The sequence below is a fragment of the Vicia villosa genome, linkage group LG1 (assembly GCF_029867415.1).
Source record: "Vicia villosa cultivar HV-30 ecotype Madison, WI linkage group LG1, Vvil1.0, whole genome shotgun sequence".
Lineage (NCBI taxonomy): Eukaryota > Viridiplantae > Streptophyta > Magnoliopsida > Fabales > Fabaceae > Vicia > Vicia villosa.
The window spans coordinates 154335068-154348074 of NC_081180.1; the positions used below are offsets into that span (position 1 = coordinate 154335068).

A 13007-nucleotide genomic window follows, 5' to 3' on the forward strand; every position below is an offset into this window, starting at 1 on the left:
TGACTTTTTTTTTTCTCTTATTATTTTTCATATTAAATTTCCATAGTTTTTTTAGTTTTAGATTTTATCATTATCATTACTATAAACAAAAAAAAAACTTAGATGATTATTTCTTCAAATACTCGTTCGTTTTAATTTTAGGGATTAATTTTTTATCATTACCTTTTATTAAGTAATTTTTTATAGTTATTAGTTTATTTTAAAAAAAAAAAATCAAAAAAATTATGTCACGTGTTTGCTAGTTTCCATTATATTAGGAATTCATTTTTATTTTAAGTAGTTTTATAAGTTTCATTGCTATCATTATCATATTGTTAATAATAAAAAAAATAATATTTTAGTCTTTCCAAAATTGAACCAAATGTATCATGTTTGCAAATCGGTCTCCGTTCATAAACTTGCTCTCAAAGGACAAATCTCAATCAAATTCCTATAACTACACAAGATCTTCAATCTTAATTCCAAAAATCAAGTACCTTCAATTAACATTAAACCAAAAAATCAATCAGAATTGAATTAAGATATCATGTGTGGCTATAAAAAGAGAGAAATATCACAGAAAAAAGGGAGAGGAAAAAACCCAAAAAGAAACATTCTCTGTCACGTACAAAGTTCACAAATTTTTCTAACCCTTATACAACTGCTTTTGACATACCAACAACCACCCAAAAAAATCAATTCTAACACTAATCTCACCATCATATACAACCTTGTTCATCCTCAAAGCTATGTCCTTCAAAATAATTTCACTACAACCATTCAAACTTTCTTAGCCACATACCAACACTCTCAAATCTAACACATAAGCTAGTAAATTACACATAAACAAAAAACCAAATTCATAAACAAAACACAAACCTTCATCTTCTTTAACACACTAACCATAACAATATCTCTGTTTTTACAATAACATGAATGTCAAATTTCTTTTTGCAGGAAAATAGAAGAAAAAGGATGAAGCCGTGGCCAATCAGAAGCTTGACGGAACAGCCGCACACCGACCTCCGCGCAACCACCGGAAGCTCCGCCTTCGGTGAACCAACAACACCGCGAGAAGCCCTCCATTCCGATCACCCACCTCCGATCGCGGCAACACCAGATCCAGCGTCTCCGCCATCTCCTCCACCACCTCAGCCGAAGCCGCATACAACCGGCACCGCCCTATTCAGTCCTCCGATTGCAAGCCACCGTGGCGGATCTAAACAATGGGTTAAAAAAAAAGGGATCTTGATTATGGACCATTCCATGTGCCAAAGCCCATTAAACTAGTAACTTCTAATCTCTAATTAATTTAGAACCTTTTAATTTAGTTGTTATATATAATTCCTCTTTTATTTATTTATTTATCTAATAATAAAATATAAAAAAACAAAAAACATGCATTTAATTCAAAGATAAAAAAAATATATTAGTATTTAGAATTTTATTTCTCATATTAAAAATACTAAAAATATTTTAATCCTTTACTTAGAATTTAATATTTTTGTAGACGTCTTTTATGATTTTCTTGATTTATTTACTAATCTTTTTTTTATCATATCCTTACTCATTTTTTTTGTTTGCGAGGTACTACCGTCTTGAGTCATTGGATTATTTCATGAATATTCACAAGCCCTTTCTTTAATTTTCGTATATGTTTTATTCTCGTTTTAATTTCTATTCTGGGATTGTAATAATTTTTATTCCCATTCGGAAAATTGTAATCCCCTCCCCGAAGCCCTGTAATAGCTAGGATTTTATATTTTTTGCTTTTACTTTCTTGCAATGTATATCTGCGTGTGATAGTAAATTAGGGCGTGAAAAGACATAAATCTCAATCGTAGATCACTAACTAAAAGATAAATTTTTTGAATCCAACACACTCGCACCCACTCACCTCTAGGGTACACCCCTCTTTGGTTGCCTTCGATTAAAAGGTCGAGTCCCTCGAAATGTAGAGGTACCAATTAGCAAAGTCCCTCGATTAAAAATCATTGTAAAGATCATAAGTCCCTCGATGACCCACGATGTTGCCTCGGTAATATGATCTAGTCCCTCGAACGGTTGCCTATGAAACAATGATTGTCCCTTCGAATATAGCTAAAGGTACCTCTACTTGTTGCTTTCAACGACCTCGATGATCCTTCGATGACCCGCACGTCCAATATAACAGGGACTACCTACTCCTATATAGTATGGATAGTCCTGGGAACTTTAAAAATTACAGAAAAAGACCAATCTAGGGTAGTGCTCTTAATATGCCTAGCTCTATTAAAAAACTTTTTTTTCAACACTTTTTCAAAGACTAAGGCTACGCATTTACGCTAAAGTCCCTATGTCCCTTTTCAATTCCAAACAAACAAAACAAACATGAGCTAAGTAAATTAAGAGCCCGTAGACAACTACGGATGAAAAGGGTGCTTACACCTTCCCTTTTCATAACTTACCCCCCGAGCCTGTTTCTTTTCAAAAGGTCTTTTTCTGTACTTTTTACCTTTCCTAACATTGGACAAAATAAAAGTCGGCGGCGACTCATGCTCACCGCAACATTGTTGCATAATAAAAATAAAAGTCAGTTCACCGAGTTACAGAACTGGCGACTCTGCTGGGGATTCTTTAAGAGGGGTTTACCTTAGGGCTTAGTTCATTGTAAATGTTTTTAATTGTTTGTTTGTATGCTTTATTTTTAAGGGAAATGCTTGGGTTTGTTATTGTGTGAAAGATCCTACACCCGGATCTGAGTACCTTAGGTAAATGGCATGAGATCAAGGAGACTGCACAGCGTATACTGATGTGGTTGATATGATGGTCATCGTTAGTGTGACACATTGGTTTGTCCTGGTGTTCCTTGGGATCCGACCTGAGGAAATGCTTGGCTACTGCGTGGTGTCATTAAGCACTAATTCGCCCCTAGAACCTTAGTTGAACTAAACTTTGGCCTTTTAGAAAGTAGCGAGATGGCTGGCTTTGGTTCCGACTGAAGTTGGTTGATACTCGAAGCTACACTCATATGGACTGGACTTTCGGGACCTTTTCGGTTGGTGATTCGATCGCCGAACTGAGATAAGCGCCTTCGAGAAAGGTCAATGATATGAGCCCCCTAGAACCCGATCTTTATATAGGACAGGTTGAACCAACTAAACTTCAATGGGGAGGGTACATACCTACGAACTTCATGCAAGCCTTTAAACCTAAGGCTGTTTGTGTGACTTGTTTGTATTCATTATCTAACTGTTTGGTTTCCTTGCAGGATTTGTTTATACCCTAACCAATTGGTTTCCTTGCAGGATTTGTGTGTATGCTAACAACTTGAACTATTTGTAGGACTTACTCGTCCTCATCACCTAACTAACCTTTTTCAAGGATCTCAAGTATTTAGGGCGTGCAATTCCAGCTGCCATCATCAAAAGCCAGATTCCTAACAAGGGGCAAGAGGATTTATTTTCCTCTAGCCAGATACCTTCAAACTCAGTGGTACAGTACCTATCAAGGGGCAAGAGGATTTATTTTCCTCTAGCCATGTGCTTTCAAATTCAGAATTACCCCGAATCGGAGGCTATGACCCACTGGATATGGTGAGCTTGATTCTTAAAGAAGGACGTTCAAAGACGGAAGTCGAAGTTCTTCAACAAAGCTGCAACTACATGTCAATGTTGCAAATTGGGTTCCAAAAAGATCCTTGAAAGCATTGCATATGCATTCGCATACATATCATTGCATAACAGGTTTCCAGACAACGAGCTTATCATTCCTGCCTCAAATCCCTAAAAGCTTGATACTTACAAACTCCTTTGTGGCTTCGTCAGAATCTTCTTCTTAGAAGTAATCTGTAGTTCAGATACGAACGCTTGGTTTGGTTTCCTCTCTGGGGCACTTGGTCAGTCGATCGATAATTGCCAACCAGTCCGAGATAAGGTACAAGACCTGATTGATGCAAAGGTTATCATATTCACACCTGCATGCCAGATTTGAAGTTCCCCCTCGACTCAATGGACCTTCTGAAGCAATAAGTCCATACGGAGAAAACCTCCTCAATGTTGGCAATTCGTAATTTCTCATGCATGTTCATGCGTAATCTTTCTTGTTCTTGTTCAATACTGTCTATATGCAATACTTGTGTGTTTTTGAACTATAATAACGATGCATTGGATGTGTTTGTCTTGAAAAAATTCATTCTCTCTCGCTCTAATATGTTCTTATTTTCTTGTGATACCAAACTCTCAATGATAAAGCATGATGACTCTGAAGGGAGAATGACGAACACATAATACCAATAATCTCAAATGTTGTGCTTTCGAGTAAAACCCTGTTGATGATGTACAGGCATTATTTCAGATTCCCAAACACTGGAGATATAAGGAAGTTAATCCCTTGCCAACCCCTTTTGAGCCTTGAAGTAGGAGTTTCTTTTCTATACGAAAAAACCCTCACATTTAACCTAGGGGCAGGGTAGTGTTCAGTTAACCTGATTGGGTGTTCAAAATTCAGCAGGACCTCGCACCTAAGGAAACAATAATGGTTATCCTTTAAAAGGTTCAGGAAAAGTCGAGGCCGCAATGGTCACCTCTCGCGTAATAAGAGGTCAAATATGACAATACAACAACGACTATCCCTCGTCGACCAAGAAATGAGGTAGTCACAATCTTTCCAAAAAGACGTCTCAGGATCATACGACTTGCTCAAAAAATAAAAAGAACGAATTTAAAAAAAAAAAGAGAGAGAAAAGAAAGCCCGCTAAGTCAATAACTTGAAAACAAATGACTAAGGCAAAAGTCAGGGCATCCCGCTGGACTTCAAACTCAAAATTCAAAAGAATTTGTCCAGGCAAAAGTTAGGGAAACAAAAAAGATCCTCAACAAAAGGGGCAAATTCGTGTGTCTATAAATTCAAGATCGTGTGATCAGACGCCAAGAATAAAAGGTAAGTGACTGTCATGTCCAAACACCTTGTCGATTCCTCAATCGTCTCAAACTCCTCTTGAAGGATGAATGCTCGCGTCGAGTTAACTGAACTTAGGTTGGAGAACATCACGAAGGGGGTGGGCACCAATAAAATTTTGAGCCTATATATCTTTTTTTTCTAAAACCATTAACCTGGCCACGTTACAACCCTCAAAAGTCCTAATTGAAGCAGGGTTAATTCGAAAGCATACTGTAAACGAGAATACGGTAAACCGACTCCTAGGAGTTTTGCTAAACGCTTGAGTTGGTATCACACCATCTTTCACAAAAATCGATGTTTTGACATCCTTTCAAAAAAAAAATATTTCAAGACAAACATGAACTTTGCATTAGATTTATATTTCTCATACTAAACATTCTTTGCATATGAACAAGTACTTGACACCAGGAAAACTTCCATCATGAGCTGCAGATGAAAAGTTTAACCCTCTCCAGGGACAAGTTGTCTTCGGAACTCCGTTGAGTTCGAGCATGAACATCTCAAATTATAATCACCCTCAGGGTCACAAAAACGGTTGAAATACCCCATGGACTAAGCGTTCAGATATTCGGGGCAATCAAGCCAAGATTCAAAGGATCTCTCAAAACTGCTGAAATTACCAGGAGCCTTCACCCAAGCACAACTAGAATTACCTCCAACCCTGATCAACCAGAGGCATGATTCCTAAGTTCATGATACAGGGGCATGTTGCTTATGATAGCACGAATATCAGAAAGTCCCCCGATAGATAAAGCTGCAGAGACGTCTCGTACGCCCGACTCAGTCAGTCAAAAGCTTGTATATACAAGGGGCATGACATATCTCATTCATCAGGGGCAATCAAGTCAAGATTCCGAGAATCTCTCAAAGATGCAAAAAACAATCAGGGGCATGTATCCAAGTAAATCTTAGTCTATTTCCAATCAACATGGGGCATTGTCCTGGGCCAATGATTACGAGGGGCATGACGCCCATAGTGCACATCTCATAAAGTCCTCGCGAGGCGAATCTTTCCGAAATCCCTACTAGCGGGGGCAAATCTATGCAAGTCTAGTTTGACACCTTGATCAATACTCAGTGGTGTGTCCTAATCAATATAAATCCAGGAATGACAGATAATATAATACTGGGGGCAATGTTCAAGGCATCCATGCCTTCCCACAGCTCCGATTTCACAAGATCATATCCCCACCGAGTAATCATTAAGAAGATATCTTCGAACATACTCGTCCCGACAAAGACATGGCTCCCCACTAGAGTTTACATCTTCAACACCACCGGTTCTCCGACACTTTGCTCTTCTCCAACATGGCTTACTAATATCTTTATCTCCAGTCAGGGTACATCAAGTTACTGGTTATCCCCAAGCAAGAATCATAAATTCCCAGCTGAGCATCTTCAAAACAAGATCAGACATCAAAACCACAAAGGCATAGAGATTTATTTTCTCAATAAAGACAACATAAATCATATTCACATATCGTATGGCATAAACACATTCATACATTGCATACATTACCTCATAATGAATTCATCCATAACATACAAAGTTTCTCTTTTATTCTGAGGGACTCATTACATAATACATGCATCATGACATTGCATAACTATACCTATTGCAGGATACAGGCACAGACAAATGAACGAAATCTCCAACTTTCCAAGATCTAATTCAGCTACTACGAATAGTACTGACACGGTCAACGCTCGATCTAATTCATTTACCACGAACGGTAATGACACGGTCATTTTCAAAGATCTAATTCAGTTACTACGAACGGTACTGACACGGTCAACACTCAGAGATCTAATTCTATCATCACGAACGGTGTAGACACGATCAATGACAAACTAAGTCTAATTCAGCTACTACGAACGGTACTGACACGACAAAAGATCTAATTCGGTTACTACGAACGGTGCTGACACGGTCAACTCCCAGAGATCTAATTCTATCATCATGAACGGTGTAGACACGATCACTGACCTTCCCAGTCTAATTCAGTTACTACGAACGGTGCTGACACGACAAGAGAATCTAATTCTATCATCACGAACGATGTAGACACGATTATCTCCCCAAGATCTAATTCGGTGACCACGAACGGTACTGACACGATCAACTCTCAGAGATCTAATTCCATCATCACGAACAGTGTGGACACGATCAACTGCTTCTAAGTCTAATTCAGTTACTACGAACAGTGCTGACACGACCAACTCTCAGAGATCTAATTCCATCATCACGAACGGTGTGGACACGATCAACTATTTCCTAAAGTCTAATTCAGGCACTACGAACGGTGCTGACACGACCAACTCTCAAAGATCTAATTCATCTACTACGAACGGTAATGACACGATCAACATTCAAATACTCCTCAACACAGGGTATCAGTCTAACGCACGACTCATTCCTTCAACCTAACGCACGGTTTTCCAGACATCTGCTGATGCAAGCTAGACCCAGTCTAACGTACGACTCAACCTAGGTCTTTTCCTCAGAAACAGTCTAACGTACGACACGTTCTGACTCTTAAGTACATCAAGTCAGATGGCATCTTCAAGCCCATCTCCATCATACATCTTCTCGACACACCTGGATGGCATCTTTAAGCCCATCTCAGACAATTTTCTGTCAATATCTGGATGGCATCTTTAAGCCCACCTCCGACAACATCATGTCAATCCAATTAGTGGCATCTTTGAGCCCATTCAAATCATCTCCGACATAGGTCCCTGCATCAGCAAGGCAAATTTTTGGGGCACTAAGTGTTCAATCATCTTCTACCTTCAGATCCCGATAGGCAAAGATGCCAATCTACCTCTTCAGGTTTAAGAAGATTGAACAGGGGCAGCTGTTGCACCCCAAAATTTGCCCTCATATGTTTGCAAAATGTCATTTTTATTTCAAATAAATGACATAGCCCAGTTGGTAAGAGTGTAAGGTTTGCAATTACAAGGTTCCGGGTTCGAATCCCACCGTCTCCATTATTTTGACTTTTTTTTTTCTCTTATTATTTTTCATATTAAATTTCCATAGTTTTTTTAGTTTTAGATTTTATCATTATCATTACTATAAACAAAAAAAAAAACTTAGATGATTATTTCTTCAAATACTCGTTCGTTTTAATTTTAGGGATTAATTTTTTATCATTACCTTTTATTAAGTAATTTTTTATAGTTATTAGTTTATTTAAAAAAAAAAAAATCAAAAAAATTATGTCACGTGTTTGCTAGTTTCCATTATATTAGGAATTCATTTTTATTTTAAGTAGTTTTATAAGTTTCATTGCTATCATTATCATATTGTTAATAATAAAAAAAAATAATATTTTAGTCTTTCCAAAATTGAACCAAATGTATCATGTTTGCAAATCGGTCTCCGTTCATAAACTTGCTCTCAAAGGACAAATCTCAATCAAATTCCTATAACTACACAAGATCTTCAATCTTAATTCCAAAAATCAAGTACCTTCAATTAACATTAAACCAAAAAATCAATCAGAATTGAATTAAGATATCATGTGTGGCTATAAAAAGAGAGAAATATCACAGAAAAAAGGGAGAGGAAAAAACCCAAAAAGAAACATTCTCTGTCACGTACAAAGTTCACAAATTTTTCTAACCCTTATACAACTGCTTTTGACATACCAACAACCACCCAAAAAAATCAATTCTAACACTAATCTCACCATCATATACAACCTTGTTCATCCTCAAAGCTATGTCCTTCAAAACAATTTCACTACAACCATTCAAACTTTCTTAGCCACATACCAACACTCTCAAATCTAACACATAAGCTAGTAAATTACACATAAACAAAAAACCAAATTCATAAACAAAACACAAACCTTCATCTTCTTTAACACACTAACCATAACAATATCTCTGTTTTTACAATAACATGAATGTCAAATTTCTTTTTGCAGGAAAATAGAAGAAAAAGGATGAAGCCGTGGCCAATCAGAAGCTTGACGGAACAGCCGCACACCGACCTCCGCGCAACCACCGGAAGCTCCGCCTTCGGTGAACCAACAACACCGCGAGAAGCCCTCCATTCCGATCACCCACCTCCGATCGCGGCAACACCAGATCCAGCGTCTCCGCCATCTCCTCCACCACCTCAGCCGAAGCCGCATACAACCGGCACCGCCCTATTCAGTCCTCCGATTGCAAGCCACCGTGGCGGATCTAAACAATGGGTTAAAAAAAAAAGGGATCTTGATTATGGACCATTCCATGTGCCAAAGCCCATTAAACTAGTAACTTCTAATCTCTAATTAATTTAGAACCTTTTAATTTAGTTGTTATATATAATTCCTCTTTTATTTATTTATTTATCTAATAATAAAATATAAAAAAACAAAAAACATGCATTTAATTCAAAGATAAAAAAAATATATTAGTATTTAGAATTTTATTTCTCATATTAAAAATACTAAAAATATTTTAATCCTTTACTTAGAATTTAATATTTTTTTAGACGTCTTTTATGATTTTCTTGATTTATTTACTAATCTTTTTTTTATCATATCCTTACTCATTTTTTTTGTTTGCGAGGTACTACCGTCTTGAGTCATTGGATTATTTCATGAATATTCACAAGCCCTTTCTTTAATTTTCGTATATGTTTTATTCTCGTTTTAATTTCTATTCTGGGATTGTAATAATTTTTATTCCCATTCGGAAAATTGTAATCCCCTCCCCGAAGCCCTGTAATAGCTAGGATTTTATATTTTTTGCTTTTACTTTCTTGCAATGTATATCTGCGTGTGATAGTAAATTAGGGCGTGAAAAGACATAAATCTCAATCGTAGATCACTAACTAAAAGATAAATTTTTTGAATCCAACACACTCGCACCCACTCACCTCTAGGGTACACCCCTCTTTGGTTGCCTTCGATTAAAAGGTCGAGTCCCTCGAAATGTAGAGGTACCAATTAGCAAAGTCCCTCGATTAAAAATCATTGTAAAGATCATAAGTCCCTCGATGACCCACGATGTTGCCTCGGTAATATGATCTAGTCCCTCGAACGGTTGCCTATGAAACAATGATTGTCCCTTCGAATATAGCTAAAGGTACCTCTACTTGTTGCTTTCAACGACCTCGATGATCCTTCGATGACCCGCACGTCCAATATAACAGGGACTACCTACTCCTATATAGTATGGATAGTCCTGGGAACTTTAAAAATTACAGAAAAAGACCAATCTAGGGTAGTGCTCTTAATATGCCTAGCTCTATTAAAAACTTTTTTTTCAACACTTTTTCAAAGACTAAGGCTACGCATTTACGCTAAAGTCCCTATGTCCCTTTTCAATTCCAAACAAACAAAACAAACATGAGCTAAGTAAATTAAGAGCCCGTAGACAACTACGGATGAAAAGGGTGCTTACACCTTCCCTTTTCATAACTTACCCCCCGAGCCTGTTTCTTTTCAAAAGGTCTTTTTCTGTACTTTTTACCTTTCCTAACATTGGACAAAATAAAAGTCGGTGGCGACTCATGCTCACCGCAACATTGTTGCATAATAAAAATAAAAGTCAGTTCACCGAGTTACACTTACCACCATGGATGGCGAGGATTTCCCACACCCTGTGAATGCTGACATAGTCAAAAAATACTTCGCTTAAAAAGAAAAAAACAGCTCGCTAAGTTGAAAACCTGAAAGGGCAACTTAGGCAAAAAAATGAGCGTCTCGGTGGATTGAAAACCCGAAAGGGCGGTCCAGGAAAAAATTAGAGACTTAACAAATGCTATCCCGGTAGGCTGAAAACCTGAAAGGGCAGCCTAGGCAAAAGTTAGGGAATAAAGCATACAACTATGTTCCGTTCAACTGCCTACTCACCATCAAGATTCAACACCTCAAAGACACCGATCAGTCCAATCACTTTCTTCCAACAAGTGAGGGATGAGATGCTCGAAGACAGATTGGCAATAGCAGAGTTGAAACTTGACTGGATTGTTTTCACATAGCTATTTATCTTTATAAATATTTTCCAAAGCTTTCTGACAATTTCCTACTTCTAGGATTATTGTCTCCCTGTGCTAATCAGCCTATCATGGCTCTTTTTCAAAAATCAATGCAGCTTAGGCTCAATATCACTATTTTCACTTTTTCTGTTTTGAATATGTAAACGTCCCAATGATAATTTTGAATGAGCATGTGCATTTGAATATGATTGATGTTTGTAGATGTTTTGATTGGTTGCATTTTGTGGTAAAACACTCATGTGTATGGGGAGATTGTAGATGTTTTGATTGGCTGCATTTTGTGGTAAAACATTCATGTGTATTCTGTTGTCTTGACTAAGGTCATGACATGTGGTGTGTAGTGTTAAAGGTTATGCAGGTTCTGGTTGTGTAAGCTAATACATGCTGTGAGTTGGATGTCATGCTCGACGTCATGACATCAGTGTTTGACAGCAGCAGCTGCTACATTTTCTATTCTATTTCTATTATGTTTCCTTATTTATCTCAGTCTTTATTTTGGGAAACTAAAGATTGTGCTGATTGTACATCAGTAATAGAACAAATCATGGGCTGTCTTTTTGGCACCCTGATATGTGAGAAGCTGAGAATTGAAGTGAAGAATACTGTTTGCTGTGATTTATGCAGAACATGGAATGTCACGACATGCTCTGTGACATCAGTATTTGACAGCAGTTACTGTTATATTTAGCTGTCACGCGCCTGCTGAGCTGGAATATAAAGATTCAGTGAGTACTCAAAAGATGCAGAATATTCTATGGAATATTATGCAATCCTATGTGGCGCAGGTTTAGAGATCAAGAGAATCAAGATTAGAATATTGGAGAATTATGCAGTTTCCAATTATGAAGATAAATTAGGAAACTTATGATTGAAGACCTTGTTTTTAGCAGAAAGTTTTCTGTGATTTGTAACAGCAAATAATGCTGTGATTGTAAGCCCAAGTCCAGTTGGGAATAGGTTATAAATAGGAAACTTTGTAACCTAGTTTACTAAGCTAGCCGGCGTGTAGAAAGATGTAACCATTAGGGTTAGCCGTGTAGGTGAACCTCCCGGTTTGTGGGAAGGTCACTGATTTGTGCCTCGGAGCCTGTAGGTAAGAGGTTTGTTTTATTCACTCAGAAGTTGTAAAGCAATGAGTGGAGTTGTGTGCTTGGAGGAAGCTTTGAAGCAACTCTAAGATATGTTTATTTGTGTGCTTTGAATGTTGGTGATTAAGCCGTCGATGCAGTGGCTGAGTTGTTGACTGCTAGACATCATTGCTATGATTGGGAGTGGAATGGAGATATTCCATATCTAGGGAGAACCTAGGTAGAGGGGTCATTGGGTAGTGATTAAGTGAGGAGTTGTAAACTAGGAGTTTAGCTCTGAATTGATACTGCTAATAGTGGACTTCATCCCTGGCTTGGTATGCCCCCAGAGTAGGTTGATTGAACCGAACTGGGTGAACAATTCTGTTGTGTTGTTTATGTTTCTGCATTGTTTATTTGTAAGTTCAGTTTGGATGTCATAACATCGTGCATGACATCAGTGTGTGATTTAATGACTGTGCTAACACAGAATCTCTGCAAAGCAGATTTGTTTATGTTAACTGAACTGATATGTGATCCCAACACTTCCAGACTTCTGGATGTTAGAAGTAATAAAAAATTGGGGGATCTGTATGTACTGCCTCAGCTAAGCTGATGACAGACCAGATGTCACGACATCGTATATGACATCTGGGTTCTGTCTTACCAGAATTTCAATTGGTATCAGAGCAGGCATCCTGTCTGTTTCTGGATGAGATCCATGGGAGATACTTTCTGGTTGTTGGAGGTAGTTGATTGTTTAAACATTCATGTTCATATTGAATGGTCCCTAGAAGTGGAGGATGGACCTATGTGTGGAAGACTGGACCAAACTGACCATAACAGGTGTTTTCTCTTGGCAAGGGAAGATGGTGTTACTGATTTCAAGGATATCCAAATGATTCATGCGGGAGTGAAGAATTTGGGGTGTTTTATTCAGCATATAGCAAGGTACAGAGAAGAAGATTGTCAAAACCTTCATGCGGGAGTGAAGTTAATGATAAGGTATTCTTTGTGCT

The 13007-nt window shown here is 37.8% G+C and overlaps 1 protein-coding gene across 1 annotated transcript; it reads left to right on the plus strand.

The window, feature by feature from the left end:
* Window positions 1-526: 526 nt before the first annotated feature.
* Window positions 527-9206, plus strand: LOC131657892 (proline-rich extensin-like protein EPR1). The gene is made up of 3 exons (XM_058927243.1): window positions 527-604; window positions 937-1209; window positions 8856-9206. The coding sequence occupies exons 1-3, from the start codon at window positions 527-529 to the stop codon at window positions 9204-9206; spliced, it is 702 nt and encodes a 233-aa protein (XP_058783226.1).
* Window positions 9207-13007: the final 3801 nt, after the last annotated feature.